Consider the following 23,763-nt stretch of genomic DNA (forward strand, 5'->3'; position numbering starts at 1 on the left):
ACATCTGTGCCACATGTGGATATATTTGTTGTGTGAATTATGAATAGGTGTTTTGACTTGCTTCCTTTCATTGATGAGTTTGTACAGTTGTTCATTCAACCTTCCTTTGCTAGGATTTGTCTCCTGTTTTGAATTGTGCATTCATTGCATTGGAACTGGACTGTGAGTCCATTGTTAGCAAGGGTTTTTACTGATAGAAGGCTTCCTTCTAAACTTGGGACATAGAGAACATTCTTTACTAGGATGCTTTGCTTACCTCCTGATGGTGTGATGCAATTCAGGAACCCTTGACCATTACCTTCCACTGTAATACTTCTCATTTGCTAGGAAGACTTTGTCTTTTGCATTGAAATCAATTTCTGTGAAGAATGTTTTATCACTTGTCAGGTGACTGGTTGCCCCTGAGTCAATGCACCATCCATGTGGTGTACTATTCTGAGTCACTTTATATCTACCGCTCCATGATGCAGCTCCAGTTTCCTTTGTGGCTGCTTTAGCGCTTTCTCTTGTGGGTGGCTTTAACTTTTGCTGCTCAGCTTTCCATATTGAGCAGTTCTTTTTCAGGTGACCGACCTTTTTGGAGCAAAAACACACTCTGGTTTCTCTGTTTTGCTTTGTGCCTTCTTGCACCTTCAGATCTCTGATCTCTCATTTTCTTCACCATGCATGTTTTCCTTTCTTCTATTGTATTCATTAATTAATTTTCCCTTAGCATATTCTAGTGTTAGTTCTGGCTCAGGACTAGTTTCTAGAACATTGATAAGGGCATCATATGACTCGGGAAGGCTGCATAGTAACAATGCTACCATGTGATTGTCTTTAATTTCTTCTCCAATTGCACATAGCTGTAGTTCCACAATCTCTAGCATAGCATTCACATGTTCACACATTTCCTGGCCTTTTTACAGCCTTATCCTTTACAGTCTGTGCAGAAAATATAGTTTACTATTTAAGTTTGAACACTTATGCAGTTTTTGTAGTGCAGTCCACATACCTTTAGCTGTGTTTTCTTTTCTTATATGAATGAGTTAATCATCCTCCACTAACAGGCTTATACCTGCTTTTGCTTGCTGGTTTTTCTTGTCCCATTCTACTGGGTTTTCAGTGGGTCTGTTTGTATCCAGCACCTCCCATAAGTTATCTTTGGATGACAGCATTTCAAGCTTAAACTTCCACAGCTGGTAGTTAGTATTGTTGAGCTTTGCTATTGCATATTTCACATCTGAACCACTTGCCATCTTTCAGTAAATTGGATGCAGCTCTCGTTTCCTCACACAGTATTTACTTGGATCATCGATGCAACACTTACTGACTTGTAGTTTTCCTTTAGTGTCTGGGCCCATAACCTGTTGGTTATATATCAAAAGACACTGGAAGCTTTTAGGAATACTGCATTAGGCTTTACTTATACAGATGCACCAGCAGCATTTAGAACATACTAATCACTTGTAAAACAGTAGTCAGCACACAGAGAGGAGAAAACAATAGAGAAAAAGAAAGCAACTTCCTTCCTGTTAGTGAATGAACAAGTTCACAGATTTTAAAAACAATAATAAGTCGTACAGGTTTAATACACAAACGCAGTTTAACTATTTTAGTATGGTTAATTTTAACGAGAGATATTTTTAGATGGAAACTTATAAATCCATTTAAATAGAAAATGGTCACCGCTATGGTAGGTTAAACAACCGATGCTGTTAGGATCAAATAGTTGTTCACTTTTAATTACTCAGTTCTGAGGTCAAGCAGTAACTAGCAAAACCGGGTTACGCTATATTATATTTTGTAGAACTGCAACACAACTGCAGCAAAGTCAGTGATGTTTCAACAGTATTATATATCAGCAAATCAGTTAAGCAGAATACAGCCGGACTAAGGGTGTACCGGCAAAACAGTGCCTTGTGTTGTGATGCATTAACCATTTAATGTAGTGGTACTTCTGAGCTTGTGTTCCCATCAATGTTAACAGATCTCCCACTGTGTGGTGTAGTCGAGTTCCACTGAGTATGCGGAGGATGCCAGCAGCTGAACAAGCTCCCGTGAATAGGCGCTTCACTCAGTGTGGTCATGTGACCCTTTAGGTATGGTCTTGTGACTCTTTAGGTATGGTCATGTGACCCGTCAGGAGACACAGTATAGGGGACCTTAGAATGCAACTTTGGATTGTAAAAGGAGTGTCCTAAACTCCTCAAAGAATCAGGCTTTTAAATCCAAAGAATGATCCACAGCGGTCAGGTTGTGATGAAATAGGTTTTATTTGTGCATACAGTGAAAAAGGTTATACAAGACTAGCCATGTATATCAAACATAGCCTACGCATTTCATGCCGAACAGGCACTTTGTCAGGGAAGATTAATATTAAGGGGACACATTTAGAAAGTGTTTGAAGATTCATTTTTAGGAGGTTTACTATAGGAGACAGTTAATATTTGGGTCTACTTTTTAGAGGGGTTTAATACTGGAGGTTAGTATTACAGGATGAGTAATATTGGGGGATTAATTTTTGAGACATTTAATATTGAGGTTCAATATAAGTGAGTTTCATGTTAATGGGTTGTTCATTATGGTGGATTAATTTTAAAGAGAGGTGAATATTAGGAGGGATTAGTTGTTAAAGGTAAATTATGTTAGTGGTGTATATGGGGTAATTTATGTTGGGGGGTGGTGTAAGGGTAAAGATTTGCTTCCAGAGGGAAGTCACAGTTAATAGTGCAGTGGGTGTTACAGAGGTTTGCAGTTATAGTTAACTTGCGGTGGGTTGCAGTAATGGTTAACCTGTAAGTAGTGGGGAATAAAGATATATTTATTGAGTTGGAGATCAAGGAAGATCAGGATTGGTGTTCACTTGGTGTGGTTTAGTGGTGCAGTAAGGTATATTTGCAGCTGGGTGCCAGGGGAGACACACTTATTTTTAAGATGTATAACACTAATATCTAAAAGACAGGTTTCTATAACTATAATGCAGACTTCAAGGTGAAGTGAAGTAAAGGTAAAATAATTCATATTTACAGAGCTTGACCAACAAATATCATGCGATATCTATCTTTTGCTCAGATATCATTTTTTGTATCTTCTATCATCCATATCATTCTGTCCAATCACAGTTGCAGTTTCATTATAATGCCCTTCTAAGCAGGGGTGATCAACCTTTGCACTCCATATGTTTTGAAAATAAATTTCCCATGGTGTTGAAACACTTTAGGCTAGCTAAACATCAAGGGAAATGTAGTTCCAAAACCTCTGGAGTGCCAAGGTTGATCACCCCTGCTCTATAGCTGATTTCCAGCTATAGAGCAGGGGGTCCAGCTTACATAATTCATAGGACTGCTTTAAATCCCATTTTCAGTACCATCATTATCAAATATATAGCAACTTTCAAGCCCTCATTATTTTTTAAACTCATCTGGTCCTATATATCACCTCCTCATTCCCATGACTATGTTTCATATCAGTGTTCTCCATGACTTTTTAAACAAAATTAAGTTAAAATTAGCAAATAAATATTTTTTTTAATGTTTGTTGCACAAATGATCATAAAACTAATCTATGTTAAATGATGCAATTTATTTGTGCTTTGGATAGCTTAAAGGGACTGTAAACACCTTTTGATGAAAATACATTTCTGATGTGTTGCTATAGAATAACACATCAGCCAAGTCTTAAAGGGTCACTAAACCCCAAATTTTTCTTTCATGATTCAGGTAGAGAATACAATTTTAAACAACATTCCAATTTACTTATATTATCTAATTTGCTTCATTTTTTAGATATCCTTTGTTGAAGAAATAGCAATGCACATGGGTGAACCAATCACACGAGGCATCTATGTACAGCCACCAACCAGCAGCTACTGAGCCTATCTAGATATTCAGCAAATAATATCAAGAAAATAAAGAAAATTAGATAATAGAAGTAAATTAGAAAGTTGTTTAAATGTGCATGCTCTTTCTAAATCATGAAAGAAAAAAATTGGGTTTCATGTCCCTTTAATGTATTTAAAACAAATAAACATCCTTTTTCACTGCAATTATATTTCAATAGTCAAATTCCACCCACCGTTTACCTTATTTGGAGGAGCCAATCTGGGGTTTAGTCTGCAGACAAGAAGGCTAGCTACTATCAAAGTCAGTAGAAAGTGAATTGTTTTGAAGTTGTTATTAGTTAAATAGAAGAATGTAGGGTGCAATTACAAGACAATTTTTTTACTAGCTTTACCATATCCTGTGTGAGTTACTGATGCTTGTCTTTTTGTATTTATCTGCTACTACGATCAGTATTATGTGGGCCACAGAGCTGCAAATACCTGTGTATTCACTCTCAATGATACTGATCCAAGGGTCAAGGGTTGATTTGCTGCAAACCCTTCATCTGCCCTTTAACTCCACATCATGTGTGGCACTTTCAACAGTACAGTTAGTAAGGGAGTCACACAAGTTTAATTCTCACAACATTGTCAAAAATATGTTTTTCTTTTTTTGTGATCGCAACTGTGAATACATAATTATGTTCAGTAATTTCCACTAGTGTCTAAAATAATCTAAAGAAATGAAACGCCTTTTGATTTTGTTGTAAAATGTGTGGTTTGTCTCATGGTCCCAATAAAGCCAAAAAGCAAAATCGGTAATCTAGGTTTTCAAAATCTTACAAATTGCCAAAACCAGCTATTTGATTAATTGTTTTTTGAAAACTTAGGTTACAAAATTTACTTTTTGACAATGTTAGGGAGTGTGGGACAAGCATTTTTTTTTCTTCACAAAAGCAAGTGGTGCTTAATGTAGGTTAATCAGATATATCCAATTTTTAACCTTGCCTTATTGCCAAAAGTGACAAAAAAATGTAGGGAGGCCAAAGGAGAGTGTGTGGCAGTTGGGAGTGGGGGGAAGTATTTTGTGTTGACTACTAAAGTCACAGGAAGTACATGTAGCTGCTAGGGTCAGATAGGAGTGAGTAGAGCATGTGGCCACTTCTGAGACAAAAAGGTTCTTTGGCTGCTGGAGAGAGGGGAGTAGTCAACTGTTGGCCAAAGAGAAAGCTTGCATTGCATAGGGATTAAGAGAGAGCATGTACGTTTATTTATACCTTATTATTACCTAATTATTAGGTTATTTAATTATATGAAGAAATTATGTGACAAAAATATTTTAACCCATTCTGTATATTGTGAATATTCTCAAACTACCGGAGGATAAGTAACCACTGTAAGAGTTGATCTCTGTAAGCAGCACTGCTTATGGATTGCACAGACTCAAAGAAAATGAAATATGTCACAGCAAGCCCAATTTAAAGGGACATAATACTCATATGCTAAATCACTTGAAACTGATGCAGTATAACTGTAAAAAGCTGACAGGAAAATATCACCTGAGCATCTCTATGTAAAAAAGGAAGATATTTTACCTCACAATCTCCTCAGCTCAGCAGAGTAAGTTCTGTGTAAAAAGTTATACTCAACTGCTCCCAGCTGCAGGTAAAAAAATTTTAAAAAAAATTAAGAAATGAACAGCAGCCAATCAGCATCAGCAGTGCTGAGGTCATGAACTTTTACTGTGATCTCATGAGATTTGACTTGACTCTCATGAGATTTCATTGTAAACTTCCTTTACCTGATTGGTGAAATAAGATGAGAGTGCACAATGCTCATCCCTTCAGATGTCCCAGGACAGACACACTAAAATGCTGCTTAGAAATCCTTTACAATGGGAGGTGGCTACTGAGGAACTTTTGAGGTAAAATATCTTTTTTTTTTACATAGAGATGTTCAGGAGATATTTTCTAGTCAGCTTTTTACAGCTATGCTGCATCACTTTCAAGTGTTTAAATATTTGGGTATTATGGCCCTTTAAGAGATCATTTTAATATCTCAATACCCATTGTTTCTTAAATACAGTGCAATTTAATAATACAAACATGCATAAAAAAAGGTTAAAACACTTACTTTGAATTTGAAATGATCAATAGATTTTGTTTTCTGAGAAAAACATTTTTTTTTTCAAAAATTGCTTACATTTCCCTGCCCACCATATCATGTGTCAGTCATCAGCCAACTAAAGACTCGTACGTAAATACTGTGAACTCTTGAACATGCTCACGAGTAGATAGTACCTCAGAAAATTTGGATATAAAATTACTGAGGACAAATTGATAATAGAAGTAAAATGGAAAGCTACTTAAAACTCTGAATAATTTAGTGTCTATGTTCATTTTTTTATCTAGGTAGTTACTTTTCCTTTGGTTTCTTTCTGACAGTTTGTGGATGATCATTTTCTTGTGTATGATGTTTCTTTAAGGGCCTCATTCGGTTCAGATGACAAGACATATGTGTTTAAGTATCGCAGACAAGTGTCCTGTTTTTTGTTGCAGGAGTAAAAACCTTTAGTTAATAAATGATTTAAAGTAAAGCAACGTTTACTGCTTTCTCTGGAATTGTTAGGAATTAAAGGAATACTGGAAGCATTTTATTTAGATGTCATTGCCACATATACTCAGTATATAAACTGGAAATCTTGTTATGGCAGTCAGCATTCTTCTTTCTGTGCTTTGTCTGTAGTATGACCGCTAAACACCAGTGCCCTTTAGGCTGACTATTTGTGTATGTACATTCGGTGACACTTTCAGTGGATGACTTTGTGTTTCAAATTAAAGGGATATTCCAGCCAAAATTAGAAAAACCACATGGGTGCATTTCGGTATTGAACAGAAGCAGTTTTGTAATATACATGCATTAGCAAAAATGCTTCTAATAAAAGCTATAGCTGTTTCAAAAGTGTATTTAAGTATGCACCGTGCACCAGCATTTTAAACACAGCACTTGCTCAGAGAGCCTAAGATGGTTGTATCATCTGGTAATGACTCCTTTTGTTAATTGCTGACATGATACAAGCCCCAGTGATGATCTGAGCAGCTGCATTATTTAAAATGTGGGTGCAGTGACAACATCTAGCTATGCTTCACGTGCACGTGCAGAGAATAATGTTAACACTAAAACAGTGATAACTTTTACTAGAAGCATTTTTTCTAATACATGTATATTGCAAATATGGTTCTATTCAAAGATGTAATTAATCTATGTGCATTTAAAATTTGACTGGAATGTCCCTTTAATACTGGCTTCTAAAAACATGTGCACATTTTTTTTATTAACTTGCTTCTGCATGGTTTTAAATATATATTTTTTCTGTAATGAAGGGCAACTTTGAGAGAATGTACAAATTTATATACATAATTTTATTTAATTGACCCCTGTATAAATCAGTAGAATCTGTTGGTGCTATATATATATATATATATATGTGTGTGTGTGTGTGTGTGTATGTGTGTGTGTGTGTGTAAATGTCACAAATTACACGAAAGCTGAAAACATTCTGTACATTTTTAAGAACAGTGTTAATAGTGGCAACTGTTATTTGTCATTATTTATTATAAAATAAATGGTTTGACGTGCTACAGTTGATATTTAGCCTGACCATTCATAAGTTGTTTTTGGCCTGTTGCATGTCGTTTGGTCACCCTAGTTTAAAGTCCCTTAAATATTTATATAGTGTTAATTTATAATGCACCTCTTTTGCAATACACAGTTTAAAGTAAATCAATTCTAAAGTCTGCAGATGGTATAAAGCATAGCTGAATTACATCTCTCAAAGTAAGTCCCTCACAGAATGTGCAGCACTATATAGAATCAACATTTATTTAAGTTTCATGGAAGCCTATTCAATTTTCATAAAACAACTGTTAATTATTACCCCATGTGCAATTAATTATTTGGTATTTTCTGCAAGTTATTTTATACTGGGCTGGTAAGAAATTAACAGAAATTAAACAAAATATCCCTTAATCTAAGGACTTCCAGCATACATGCTGTGTTTTAATTTGTGAAATGCTAATAATTAAAAAAAATTTGACTCATTACACCAAAGTTCCTTATAAACAAAAGATGCAAGTTTAAAAGGACATTGGATTCCAATGCTTATGCTTTCAATTATGTGTTCATTACACCACATTCCTTTATTTAAAATAAATAAATCATAATACTGAATATTATTATAGATACTGTATATGTATATATATATATATATATATATATATATATATGATATTACTTGTTGTGGTTGTAAAGTTCTAGTGAGGAAATATTTAAAATACATGAGCTTATTCTTGTACTGACCTTCACATGACTCTCCACCCAGGGAGAACATCCCATTGTCATGGTAGCCATCTCTACATTCACAGTGGTACCAGCCGGGTAGGTTAATGCAGTTAGCACGGCTGTCACATTGAACAAAACCTTCAGCACATTCATCAATGTCTAATCAGCAAGCAGAAAAAAGAAAGGATCAGTTGCGTATACGTCTTACAAGTCAGTAATATCAAAACTGTTAGATCCATCATAAGCTCCCAAACCAGATATAAGCAATTACAAAGGTTTATTAATAATAATAATAATAATAATAATAATTATAAATGTAGGATATATATATATATATATATATATATATATATATATATATATATATATATATATATATATATATATATATATATAGAGAGAGAGAGAGAGAGAGAGAGAGAGAGAGAGAGGAGAAACTAAAGTGTATTTATTGTTTCCTACTGATTACATGCAGTCATATAACTAAGCTCCACGTGTGTTAGGTTTACATGTTCAGAGAATTTTAATATTTTGATTAAAGGGACATTAAACCCCCAAAAAATTATTTCATTTTTCAGATAATGGGGCCTATCTATCAAGCTCTGAAAGGAGCTTGACGGCCCGTGTTTCTGACGAGTCTTCAGACTCGCCAGAAACAGCAGTTATGAATCAGTGGTCACAAAGACCGCTGCTCCATAACCCTGTCCGTCTGCTCTGAGCAGGCGGACAGACATCGCCGGAAATCAACCCGATCGAGTACAATCGGGTTGATTGACACCTCCCTGCTGGCGGCCCATTGGCCGCGAGTTTGCAGGGGGCAGCATTGCACCAGCAGCTCTTGTGAGCTGTGGTGCAATGCTGAATACGGAGAGCGTATTGCTCTCCGCATTCAGCGAGGTCTTGCGGACCTGATCCGCACTGTCGGATCTGGTCCGCAAGACATTTGTTAAATAGGGGCCAGAGAATACAAATTTGATAACAGAAGTAAATTGGAAAGTTGTTTAAAATTGTATGTTGTATCTGAATCATGAAAGAAAAAAGTTAGGTTTTTTGTCCCTTTAAATGTTTGATGTAGAACTATTAGCTGTCAGTGCTGAAGCTGTATTATTTTCTAGCTTGTTAAATAAAAGCATACATTTATAAATTGTGAAATATTTGGAAACACAATTATTTTGCTGGAGGGAATCTCATGGCTTTAAGTATTTTCTTAAAATATTTTTCTAAGTATTTAAATCTTATGTGGTTGATAATTTGAGTGCCATAAATTAGGATAATAACAATTGTAAATATTAACTGCCTCTAATTGGCTAAGTCTGAGACCAAATCACTTTAGAAGGGGAAACATTAAAATTATTTCTATGTAAATTATAAATTATTATTACTACTACATTATAATAATAATCTGCCTGATTGCATTCTGATAGTGTAGCAACAAGACAATGTGTCTACCCATAGCTTATATTAATTCCTGTTGTACAAATTTAGGAAGGAAGATATATGTAGACTACATAAAACTATGCACATATGTAGAAGTGAATATAAATGCATAATATAGATCAGCAATTAAGCACTGCAATGAAACATTTCTTTATTTGAACAAAATGTTTTAAAGCATCTCAACTGTCATTTTTGTGTTGTCTTGCAGTTCAGGACCATAACACTTGAAAAGCTTTTTAACCCTTTGAGTGCTAAGCACTTTCCCACCTGGGTGTTAATATTTTCAATTTTTTTTTTTTTTTTTTTAAATTTTTGAAAAAAAATGTTTTAACGTTTTTTTTTTTTTTTTTTTACAGCTGCCCAAGACTTACACTGTTGGAAAGGTTAGACAATTACCCCTTTCCAACAGTGGGTCTTGGGGGTCTGTAGCTGCTTAGATGCCTGAGATATAGGCTTCTAAGCAGCATGCCCCCTCCTCCTATACTTAACATTGTTAAGTATAAATAAAGTTGCGCGGTGACGTCATCACGTCATTGCGCGTGACGTCACCGCGCATCACGTGAATCCCCGGCGATGCCTGTCACTCTACAGGCACGATTGCCGGGGTAGGAGCAGTTAGGAGCCCCCAGATCTCCCTCAAGGTGGGAAAGTTCTCATGACGGCTCTGAGCTGTCATTAGCACCAGAGTGAGAAACTCTGTGACGGCTCAGAGCCGTCATTAGCACTCAAAGGGTTAAAGGGATATGAAACCAATTTTTTTTCTTTCATGATTCAGATATAAAAATAAAAAAAAAAAAGTTTCCAATTTACTTCTATTATCAAATTTGCGTTGTTTTCATGTTATTCTTAGTTGAAGAGATATCTAGATAGCTAGCATGCACTTGTCTAGAACACTTTAAGAGGAAATAGTGCTGCCATCTAGTGCTCTAGCTAATGTATTACATTGTTGCCAAACTGTAGCCATATAGTACAGCAGAAATGTGCACGCTCCTGAATTTACCTTCCTGCTTTTCAACAAGGATAACAAGAAAACAAAGACAATGTAATAATAGAAGTAAAATGGAAAGTTGTTAAAAATTGTGTGTTCTATCTGAATCAGGAAAGAAACAATTTTGGTTTTATGTTTCTTTAAATGTATTTTGTTTAATCTACTTTGCTGTGACCAGTTAGGGACAGATATAAAGTAACTCCTGTATATCAAGCAATGCGATAAGGTCAGGTTGGTGAAAAAGAAAAATCACTATTTTTTAAATTACAGGAAAACCATGCAAGATTAATATTTGTTTACTATGCTTAATCAACCCTTGTATGGGGATATATATATTGTGAGCTTGGCAAGAGAAATACATTGAAGGCATAAGTTACACACTTTTTAGTTATATTTTGGAAAAAAGGAGTACTGGAACATTATTTAAAGGGATATGAAACCTAAATATTTTCTATTGTGATTCAGATAAATTACAAAGTACATTTACAATCATAATAACACTATCTATTAAAAAAAATATCGTAAAAAATATTGCACACAAAAGTTATAAGGGCTAAATATGGCACCCTTGGTAAATATGAGCAAAGAAGTCTGTGGCAAATTGTTTTTATTGTTTAACCTTTTATTCTTTTTCAAAAAAATACACAAACAAACTCTGCTCTCGTGGATATCAAACACAACACGGGGTTATCCAAAAAAATATAAATATTTGTTAAATATATTGTATGTGTGGCACAATTATTGGCACCCTTTTAGTCAATACTTTGTGTTACCCTCCCTTTGGCAAGATAACAGTTCTGAGTCTTCTCCTATAATGGCTGATGAGGTTGGTGAATACATGGCAAGGGATCTGAAACCATTCCTCTAGATCCTTCAAATGTCAAGGTCAACGCTGGTGGACTCTCCTTTTTCAGTTCACCCCACAGGTTTTCTATGGGGTTTAAGTCAGGACTGGGATGGTCATGGCAAGACCTTGATTTTGTGTTCAGTAAACCATTTTGGTGTTGATTTTGATGTATGTTTTGGAACATTGTCTTGCTCGAAGACCAAACCACGGCCCATTTTAAGCTTTCTGGCAGAGGCAGTCAGGTGTTCATTTAATATCTTTTTGATAGCGTCCATGATGCGATGTATCCTAACAAAATATCCAGGTCCTCTGTCAGAAAAACAGCCCACAAAAATTAAAGAGCCACTACCATATTTAGGAGGTACTTTTCCATATGGCTACCTCTCTGTGTGAGCCAAACACACCACTGGTGTTTATTGCCAAAAAACTCTATTTTGGTTTCATCTGACCATAGAACCCAATCTCATTTGAAGTTCCAGTAGTGTCTGGCAAACTGAAGATGCTTGAGTTTGTTTTTGGATGAGAGTAGAGGCTTTTTTCTTAAAACCCTTCCAAACAACTTGTGGTGATGTAGGTGATATCGCATTGTAGTTTTGGAGATTTTCTGAACCCAAGACACAACTTCTGCAATTCTCCAGCTGTGATCCTTGGATATATTTTAGCCACTCGAACCATCCTCTTCACAGTGCGATGAGACAATATAGACACATGTTCTCTTAGAGGTTGATTTATAACATTTCCATTTGACTGGAACTTCTTAATTATTGCCCTGATGGTGGAAATGGACGTTTTCAATGTTTTTGCTATTTTCTTATAGCCACTTCCCATTTTGTGAAGCTCAACAATCTTTTGCCGCACATCACAGCTATATTCCTTGGTCTTACACATTGTGATGAATGACTACGGAATGTATGCCTTTGTGTTCCTATATATTTATACCTCGGAAACAGTTAGTCATGGCTGAACAATTTCACATTCCTAGTCACTCAGATGTTCTAAAAAAACAAAATTTATGCTTACCTGATAAATTTCTTTCTCTTGTGGTGTATCCAGTCCACAGGTTCATCCATTACTTGTGGGATATTCTCCTTCCCAACAGGAAGTTGCAAGAGGACATCCACAGCAGAGCTGTCTATATAGCTCCTCCCCTAACTGCCACCTCCAGTCATTCGACTGAAGACAAGTAAGAAAAAGGAGAAACTATAGGGTGAAGGTGACTGTAGTTTAAAAAATAAAAACACCTGCCTTAAAGTGACAGGGCGGGCCATGGACTGGATACACCACAAGAGAAAGAAATCTATCAGCGTCGCCTGGGGATCCCTCGACCTGGACCCGTAACGAGGAAATTTGGCATTCTGACGAGACGCCATCAGATCCAGTTCTGGTTTGCCCCATAATTGAATCAGCTGGGCAAATACCTCCAGATGGAACTCCCACTCCCCCGGATGAAAAGTCTGCTGACTTAGAAAGTCCGCCTCCCAGTTCTCTACTCCTGGGATATGGATATCAGATAGATGGCAAGAGTGAACCTCCGCCCATAGAATTATCTTTGAAACTTCCATCATTGCCAGGGGACTCCTTGTTCCCCCCTGATGGTTGATATAGGCTACAGTCGTGATATTGTCCGACTGAAATCTGATGAACTTGACCGCAGCTAGCTGAGGCCAAGCCTGAAGAGCATTGAATATCGCTCTGAGTTCCAGAATGTTTATCGGAAGGAGGGTTTCCTCCTGAGTCCATGAACCCTGAGCTTTCAGGGAGTTCCAGCCCGCACCCCAGCCCAGAAGGCTGGCATCTGTCATCACTATAGTCCACTCTGGCCTGCGGAAACTCATTCCCCTGGACAGGTGAACCCGAGATTACCACCAGAGAAGAGAATCCCTGGTCTTTTGATCCAGATTTAACCGAGGAGACAAATCTGTGTAGTCCCCATTCCACTGATTGAGCATGCAAAGTTGCAGTGGTCTGAGATGTAGGCAGGCAAACGGAACTATGTCCATTGCCGCAACCATTAGGCCGATCATTTCCATACACTGAGCCACTGACGGCCGAGAAGTGGAATGAAGAACACGGCAGGAAGTTAGAAGCTTTGATATTCTGACCTCCGTCAGAAAAATCTTCATTTCTACTGAATCTATCATTGTTGCTAGGAAGGAAACTCTTGTGAAGGGAGAAAGAGAACTCTTTTCTCTGTTCACTTTCCACCCATGAGACCTCAGAAAGGCCAGAACAATGTCCGTATGGGACTTGGCGATTTGAAAAGTCGACGCCTGAATCAGAATGGCGCCGTGGCTAACCCGAAGGGAAGAGCCACAAACTGGTAATGCCTGTCTAGGAAGGCGAACCTTAGGGACTGATGATGCTCTCTGTGAATCGGAATGTGTAGATAAGCATCCTTTAAGTCCACGGTAGTCATATATTGACCCTCCTGAATCATAGGCAGGATGGTTTGAATTGTCTCCATTTTGAAGGATGGGACCCTGAGAAATTTGTTTAGGATTTTGAGATCCAAGATTGGTCTGAAATTTCCCTCTTTTTTGGGAACTATAAACAGGTTGGAATAGAAACCCTGCCCCTGTTCCTCTCTTGGAACTGGGTGGATCACTCCCATAACCAGTAGGTCTTGAACGCAACGTAAGAATGCCTCTCTCTTTATCTGGTTTGCAGATAATTGTGAGAGATGAAATCTCCCCTTTGGAGATGAACCTTTGAATTCCAGAAGATAACCCTGGGAAACAATCTCTAGTGCCCAGGGATCCTGGACGTCTCTTGCCCAAGCCTGGGCGAAGAGAGAAAGTCTGCCCCTACTAGATCCGGTCCCGGATCGGGGGCTACCCCTTCATGCTGTCTTAGAGGCAGCAGCAGGCTTCTTGGCCTGCTTCGCTTTGTTCCAAGTCTGGTTAGGTCTCCAGACTGGTTTGGACTGGGTGAAATTTCCCTCTTGTTTTGCATTAGAGGAAACCGAAGCTGCGCCACCCTTGAAGTTTCGAAAGGAATGAAAATTATTCTGCTTGGTCCTTAATTTGTTGGACCTATCCTGAGGAAGGGCATGACCCTTTCCTCCAGTAATGTCAGAGATGATCTCCTTCAGACCAGGCCCGAATAGGGTCTGTCCCTTGAAGGGGATGTTAAGAAGCTTAGACTTTGAAGTAACGTCTGCTGACCAGGATTTAGGCCATAGTGCTTGCGCGCCAGAATGGCAAAACCTGAATTCTTAGCCGTCAGCTTGGTTAAATTAAAAACGGCGTCAGAAATAATGGAATTAGCTAACTTAAGAGCTTTAATCCTGTCTAAAATATCATCTAACGGGGTCTCTACTCGAACCAGAAAGCCGCTGCAGCAGTAACTGGGGCAATGCATGCAAGAGGCTGGAGAATAAAACCTTGATGTATAAAAATTTTCTTAAGGAGACCCTCCAATTTTTTATCCATAGGATCTAGTAAAGCACAACTGTCCTCGACGGGGATAGTTGTACACTTCGCTAGGGTAGAGACTGCTCCCTCCACCTTAGGAACCGTCTGCCACGAGTCCCGTATGGCGGCATCTATGGGAAACATCTTTTTAAAAGCAGGAGGGGGAGAGAATGGCACACCTGGTCTATCTCATTCCTTAGTAATAATTTCCGAAAACCTCTTAGGGACTGGAAAAACATCAGTGTAAACAGGCACTGCAAAGTACTTGTCCATCTTAGATAATTTCTCTGGAACTACAATGGGTTCACAGTCATCCAGAGTCGCTAAAACCTCCCTAAGCAATAAGCGGAGGTGTTCGAGCTTAAATTTAAATGCTGTCATTTCAGAATCAGACTGAAGCAACGCCTTCCCTGAATCTGAAATGTCACCCACAGATAGAAGCTCTCCTGCCTCAGCTTCTGTATATCGGACACAGGTATTAAAGCGTCAGAAAGCTCTGTATTAGTTCTGGCCCCAGAGCTGTCTCGCTTTCCTTGTAACCCTGGCAGTTTGGACAATACCTATGTAAGGGTATTAGTCATAACTGCCGCCATTTCCTGTAAGGTAAAAGAATTAGACGCGCTAGATGTACTTGGCGTCACTTGAGGGGGAGTTATAGGTTCTGACACATGGGGAGAGCTAGATGGCATAATCTCCCTTTTTTCAGTCAGAGAATCCTCTGGAGATAAATCTTTAAGCGCATGTCCAAACATATTGAACAAGGAGTTTCCTCTATGTCAGACATGTTTAACAGACTAGTAATGAGACAAGCAATCTTGGAAAACACTTTAATAAAGGTGAAACAGTAATTAAACAAAAACGTTACTGTGCCTTTAAGAGAAAAAAACTAGCACTTAAACTGCAAAACAGTGTAAAAATATAATAAAGTCTTCGAAATTTTTACAGTGTGTGTAAGGGACTAAAGCAACATTGCACCCACTTGCAAATGGATGATTAACCCCTTAGCCCCCAAACCGGATTCAAAAACGTCAACCACTGGTAAAAAAAAACAGTTGAGCAACTGCCACAGCTCCGCTGAGGCTCCTACCTGCCCTCAAATACAATTTGGTGAAGGAATAAACCCCTTATAATGGTCCTCAGATGCCAAAGGACTCCTCTAGGGAAGCTGGATGTCTCAGTCTGAATTAAAACTGCTCAGCAATAGCGCTAAAATAGGCCCCTCCCACCATGTACTGGATGTCAGAGGGGCCTTAAGAAAATACTCCTAGGAGTATCTGACTAGCCATGTGGAAAACTAGGCCTCAAATAAAGATTTATCTCCCTCAGAGAAAAAACGTTCTATTTATGAAAACATGTAAACGTTTTGACACTGAACAATATTAACATGAGTATTACCCTGTTTTGTAAGCATGATCCCAGTCGCTGTTAAATCACTGCATCAGGCTTACCTCAAATACACAAGGCTCTTTAAGCATTTTCTAGAACTTATTTCATCTCTCTAGAAATAAAAATACTGAACATACCTCAAAGCAGGTAATCTGCAGACAGTTCCCCCAACTGAAGCTTTCTTCCATACTCTTCAGTTATGTGTGAGAACAGCAATGGACCTTAGTTACAAACCGCTAAGATCATCAACCTCCAGGCAGAATTCTTCATCTAATTTCTGCCTGAGAGTAAAAACAGTACAACGCCGGTACCGTTTAAAAATAACAAACTTTTGATTGAAGATAACACTACACTTAGTCACCACTTATCTCTTGATACTTCCCTTATCGAGAGTTGCAAGAGAATGACTGGAGGTGGCAGTTAGGGGAGGAGCTATATAGACAGCTCTGCTGTGGGTGTCCTCTTGCAACTTCCTGTTGGGAAGGAGAATATACCACAAGTAATGGATGAACCCGTGGACTGGATACACCTTACAAGAGAAAATGTAATATATCAGTGGGAATATACTTTAAATATATTTATCTCATATGAATTCATAGGTGTACCAATAATTTTGCCAGACATATATTTAGCAAATATTGCAATTGTTTGATATCCATAAGAGCAGAGTATTTTTGTGTATTTTTTTTTAACAAAATATCAAAAAGTTAAACAATAAAGACAATTTTCATAGCCTTCTTTGCACATATTTGATGTGGATGGCACCATATATAGACATATTTCATATTGCAATATTCATATTTAATAAAGGTTTTAACTATGTATTTACTGTATTTCAATCCAATGTCCTGCACAATATTTTTTTAAGTATTTCTAAATATATATTCCTATATATATCTGTGTATATCTATACCTATATATATATATATATATATATATATATATATATATATATATATATATATATATATATATATATATATATATGTATGCAAAAAAACATATATATATACATATATATATATAAATATATAAATATGTATTTATAAATAAATAGAATATATTCTATGTGAAGAACATAGGAATGTGAAATATTCATACTTTCATGTCAGGTTAGCGCATTTGAGAATATGGGATCATGTTAGCGTGCGAGTAGGTTTTTTTTTTTTTTATACATCTATGGGGGAATAGGTTATTGTGCACCCGATATTCTAAGTTCATCTTTTCACGCTCGTTGGGTTAGCTCTCGACTGAAAACAGTTTACTTTCAACTTATAATATGAGTACAACGGACACGTACAAAAAGCTTACTTGTATCGCATTTAACGCTCGAGTAGGAGCATTAAATTGCTCTCCATTTGTAATCAGTCCCTTTATGGGAAATAAAATCTGGAGCTTAATGTCCCTTTAAGAATAATGGAGAAACACATATAGCACAATAAAAATATTTTAGTGATAGATATCTTAAATAAAAAATAAATAAAACAAAGATACCAGAAAAACATACCTCTTGGCCATTCCCTACACTGAGTCAGCACAAATTACTGAAATAATAATTAATCTAACCTACAAAGCCATAAACCATCTCACCTCTGAATTTTAACTCTCACACTCCTCCATATCCCTGTTTTATTGTGTGTTGCCCCTACTATAAGAAAATGACTATATTGCATTTCAAGCCTTCAAGAGCTTTCTGAAAACTCACCTGTCCAGAGAAGCTTTCTACTTTCCTCCAAATATACATTCAAAATATACTTATGGGTTCCTCCTCTCACTGTACCTGCAACTATGAGGTGCTCCAGACTCAGAAGGCACCCAGTATACCCTTATTCATCATTGTAATACCCCTATACCTCAAAGACTCAAGGCGTCCTCAAATGCAAAGTAGCATCTACCTTTACTTGCCCACTATATATATACATATATATATATATATATATATATATATATATATATATATATATATATATATATAAATAGAGATGTGTATGCACTCTCACCATCAGTGACAACCGCCACGGTGCTGTAAAGATGTAGATAAATTGGAGAAGAAATAAGCACTCACTGGTCTTCTGGCATCTGTGACAAAGATTCTTTATTCAAATTGTGACGTTTCGGGACAAACAGCGTCCCTTCCTCTGACCGTCAGAGGAAGGGACGCTGTTTGTACCGAAACGTCACAATTTGAGTGCCCCCTTGCTTTCTTTCTCTCTCACTATATATATTTTTTGTGATACAAAAGAAGACAAAAATAAAGCCTAGTAAAGTTGCCTTCTATTTCCCTATCTCAATATTTGTGTCAGTATAAAGTAAATAACTTTGCTTTTACATAAACTATAGTAGATTAACCTATTAGATTAGAGAAAACATTGTGGGGACTAAACATGAACACTGCTGTTTCAGGGCTAATTGTTTCAAATGCTACCAGCAGAGGGAGGGCTGACAAGCAGGAGGTACCAGCTCTTACCCTAGAGGAGAATAAAAAAAAAAAAAAGGAATTTAAGGGAGGGTCAAGAAATAGCTCCCCTCTTTGTGTTTGTTAAAGGGACACTGAACCCAATTTTTTTCTTTTGTGATTCAGATAGAGCAATTTTAAGCAACTTTCTAATTTACTCCTATTCGTTCTCTTGCTATCTTTATTTGAAAAAGAAGGCATCTAAGCTATTTTTTGTTTAGAACTCTGGACAGCAGTTGTCTATTGGTGGGTGATTTTATCCACCAATCAGCAAGAACAACCCAGGTTGTTCACCAAAAATGGGCCGGCATCTAAACTTACATTCTTGCATTTCAAATAAAGATACCAAGATAATGAAGACAATTTAATAGTAGGAGTAAATTACAAAATTTGCTTAAAATCGCATGCTCTATCTGAATCACGAAAGAAAAAAAATTGGGTTCAGTGTCCCTTTATGCTTAGGCATAAAGAATCATAAAGTTGGAGTAGATTATGATCTGGCTTATCTACTACATTACCCCAGTGGCAGTGGCTGATTAATCAGTCAGTCTTTCTGCAAGTCCACAGCCTTTCATTATATTCTCTATTACCGCTGTTCTTGGGGTGAAGATGAGGTGGTATCTCAAGAACAGTGGGCCTGGCCGGAGTAATTATCACTTAGACAGTAAGGGCTGTGTCTTGAGGAAGAGCTTGACCCTGAAGTGAGCACTGCTGAGAGGGAAAACTACAGGGATGCTGAGTGGCTAATCCTAGCAGTTAGTTTAGCATCAGGTGGGCTTTATAACATACTTGCAGTGGAGGTTGTATTTGAGATGAATTGTTAGTTACTGGTGAGTTTAATTAACCCTTTAAGGACACAGCTTTCAGTTTGCTCAATTGTTTTATGACAGAAAAATTCTGTCATATGTCCTTAAGAGGTTAAGTAATATTGTGTGTTATTTACAGTTACTAGTTCATTATGGGAGCTAAACATATCTAGCTGTAAACCTTATTAGACTTAGATTGGATAAATTCCATTTATAAATGAGAAAAAAAAAAAGCTTAACTGACACATCTGTCGCAGAGAGGTGCATGTTGCATATATTTTTCTTATTAATGCACAGCACATATTTAGTAATACCTAAAGAAGAAAGTTACCTTCTGATAATTTTCATTTTAATTTCATTTTATAACTGCACATATGCCCATACTAATAGTAAATGTATTTGTTTTCTCCCAAGCGGTAAAGGAAAAAAGTGCTGAAATACTGTAACTACCAAGATATAATTTGCATAACTTACTGAAATTGAAAGCTTTGTTTGACAAAAACTTTCACCATGACTGCAAATTTAAATGCTAGTTTCATTGCTTTTATTAAGTCTACTGAATTTTTCTTTGAATGGATTTTGTGCCATTTCAATCAGTAATAGTTTAGTAAACAATTGATGTATAACTACCTTCAGCATGTAATCTTGCAAATTATTTCCTTTTATGTTTTTCCATTTAAGTAAAAAATGGAATTTCAGCCTCTATAGTTCTAAAGTAATTCTGATGTTGCTTTTCAAGAATCCGATCACAGTTCTGCTGTGAGTGTTTTTTCTGTTTTTTTGTTTTTATGTATGTGAAAGGTAAAAATGTGCTTGTGAATTATATAATAACGCAAGGCATTTTCTATAGACTATTTACCTATGACAAGAATTAGGATCGCTGATTACATTAAAGCAAAATGCACAAGTTACCCTCAGTACTAAAGAATTAGTAAATTAAAGAGTTATTCTAGTAGGGAAAAAAAATCAAATGCTCTAATTTGTTAGAGCATGTCATTTTAAATGTACATCAAACACTAAATACATTTTATTAGCATAGTATTAAAGGGACATGAAACCCAATTTTTTTCTTTCATGATTTAGAAAGAGCATGTCATTTTAAACAACTTTCTAATTTACTTCTATTATCTAAGTTGCTTCATTCTCTTGATATCACTTGCTGAAAAGCATATCTAGATATGCTCAGTAGCTGCTGATTGGTTGCTGCACATAAAGGCCTTGTGTGATTGGCTCATTCATGTGCATTGCTATTTCTTCAACAAAGGATATCTAAAGAATTGAGCAAATTATATAATAGAAGTAAATTGGAAAGTTGTTTACAATTGCATGCCCTATCTGAATCATGAAAGTTTAATTTTGACTAGACTGACCCTTTAACTTATTCACTGCCTCCCTCTACATAGGTGCTGCTCAGTGTATGGTTAATAAGAGAACCATACCATGCTGTCTGCATTGTGTAGAGTTTGCTAACTGCAGGGAGTGGTCACTAATTGACTGTTTCACTGCTGGGCCACTCACAAAATCTGGCCTGAGAGGGAAGACTAGTGCCGCCATGTTTAAATCTAGATTCCCGTAAACAAAAAAAGAGTAGGTGTATGTATCAAACTGTTAGATGAAAAAACAGTGTTGCCAACCTCAATAGTTGCTAATTCTCACAGATAAGCAACAAATACTAGACAGAGATGGAGAGAAAGTTTAAGAGGTGGTGCCTATGGCTATCTGTTTTCAATAATAATAATAATAATAGGGGACCAACTTTTTGTTTTAACAAATTATAACCCAACTGGTCAAATGTAGAACCTTAATTGCTTATTTAGCGTTAACAAAGAGAATTCACTTGACAGACTTAAAACTAGGGGATCATATAGGTCCAAAAAAGAAGCTAAGATACTAACCTCTTTTTCGAAAGGCCTCAAACTTAGAGATATATGGAGAATACAACATCCAGATGAGAGATTGTTCACGTGTGAATCTAAATCATATCGTACCCTCTCAAGAATAGATATGTTTTTAGTGACTGAAAGGCTACTACAATTAGAAATTAATACAGATATAAAGAGCATACTTTTATCGGATGACGCAATTATCTCATTATCTATCCAGCTGGGGTGTAAAAGGGAAAGTCAATGTGGGAATTTTCTTTCCCCCTTCTTTCTGTTTTCTAGCACTGGCTTCAGATATTGGATGATACAAAAATGGAGGGAGTATGCCTCCCTGAATAAGGAATATTTGTCTAAATTAGAAATATTTTGGGAGGCAGCGAAGGCTTATTTTAGATGGGAGATAAAGGTGTATATGGTCAAAAGGAAAAGAAAGTCTAGATTAGGGGAATTACAGTTGACAAACCAACTTAAAAATAAATTTGTAAGATATATAGATAATCCTAATAGAGATAATTGGGATATATATCAAAAGGTTAAAACAGAGAGAGAGATTTTTCTAACTCAATATCAGACCCAAGAGAAGCTCAAAAGCAAAGCAATCTTTGGTAGTTTCTCCCTAAAAACGGCAAGAATGTTAGCAAATATATCCAAAAGTATGAAGAAGAATAACTATATTGGGACAATTGTTTCTGAGGGTATTAAATAAAATACTCCAAAAGATATAAATAGACACTTTTAATTATTCTTTCAAAAATTATATTCACCTGTAGAAATTAATAAGGAGGCGAAATACCGTTTCTGGAAAAATCTTAAAGTACCAAAAATATCCCCAGATCAATTAGCATTAATCAATAAAGAGATTACGGTAGAAGAAACGCTAAAAGCAATTAAGGAGTCAGCCATGGGCAAAGCACCAGGTCCCGATCAACTGCCAGCGGAATTCCATAAAATGCTCCCAGATTTAGTTGCCCCCATCATGACTAGTTTATTTAATCTATATTTTCTATATCAATATAAACCCTCTAAATATTTCCCTGCATCAAATATTACATTCATCCTTAAAAAAGACAAGGACCCAAACTCAATGGACTCATATAGGCCTATCTCATTACTTAACTGCAATTATAAAATTATAGCAAATATCGTAGCAACCCATCTAAAAAAGGTCATAGGAGATATCATACATTCAGACCAAACTATTTTTATACCAGGCAGAACAGTTAAAAAAAATATAAGAAAGGCAATGGCCTTAATTGAATTTGCACTGGTATCATATAGGATAGAGTCAGGTCCAAAGCAAGACTTTGCATTGTTAACGGTGGATGCAGAAAAGGCCTTTGACTCTGTCCTATGGGATCATTTACTTACAAGCCTTTTTTTCTCCGCCTATAACTCTATATAAAGGAACAAGACAGGGGTGTCCCCTATCTCAGCTACTATTTAATACAGCTATTGAACCCTTAGCGATAAAAAGCTGTGATGAATTGGAGGGTATAAAGATAAAACAACATAAAGCTATACTTTTATTATATGCGGATGATATTTTATTCTATATAAGGAACTCACGTAAAAAACATACCAATTCTATTGAATACCTTAGCGGAGTTTAGCAAGTTTGCTGGGTATAAGATAAATCTTTCCAAGTCTGAGATTCTCTGGGTAATCAAGAACAAGGATAGTTTTGTACAGAATCCTTTCAAACTCTCTGAAAAAAATATTAAATATCTGGGAATAAATCTTACTAGAACCCCAGAAGAATGGTATGATGTCAATTATATCCCCATATGGAAAAAGTGTCTTTGTGAAATACAGAAATGGAGCAAATTGCCCTTGACACTTTCGGCAAGAATAGCCTTAATAAAAATATGAACATTCCCAAAAATTCTATTTTTGCTACAGAATATCCCCTCCCTTCTACGAAAGGCGGACATAAAAAATTCTAGTTGCTCTCGTTTTCTCTGGGCTCCAATAAAACCATGCATTTCTTTATCAAGATTAATGCATCCAAAGGATATGGGAGGGGGGTTTGCATTTCCGAATATTAAAAATTACAATCTGGCATGTATGGCCAGAATTGCAATGGACTGGCTGACTAAAGCTAACTATGTTACAAATTATGATAATAGAGGAGGCTATAATTGCTCCCTATTCCCTCAAGGTTCTATTACATACAAGTTGACTTAAAAATGCCAGAGAATGTACCCTAAAGTATACAATTTATAACATAATTGTAGCATGGAATACAATATGCAATCTGCTGGAGGTGAAACATTTGCTTTCCAAATATCTACCCATTAGAGGAAACCCAGATTTTGAAAGTGGCTATACATCACCTGTTTTCAGAAAATGGTCGTCCAATAATTTGAATCTACTAATTCAGGTAATGGACCCAGCAACCAAACACA

The 23,763-nt window shown here is 36.6% G+C and overlaps 1 protein-coding gene across 1 annotated transcript in view; it reads right to left on the reverse strand.

The window, feature by feature from the left end:
- The window catches only part of NELL2 (neural EGFL like 2), a 556,616-nt gene that overhangs the window by 18,114 nt on the left and 514,739 nt on the right, over window positions 1-23,763 (reverse strand). The window contains exon 16 of the mRNA XM_053719205.1: window positions 8,162-8,302. Coding sequence (XP_053575180.1) covers window positions 8,162-8,302 — 141 coding nt within the window. The remainder of the gene's footprint in view (window positions 1-8,161; window positions 8,303-23,763) is intronic.

The sequence above is a fragment of the Bombina bombina genome, chromosome 6 (genome assembly GCF_027579735.1).
Source record: "Bombina bombina isolate aBomBom1 chromosome 6, aBomBom1.pri, whole genome shotgun sequence".
NCBI classification, from domain to species: Eukaryota; Metazoa; Chordata; class Amphibia; order Anura; family Bombinatoridae; genus Bombina; species Bombina bombina.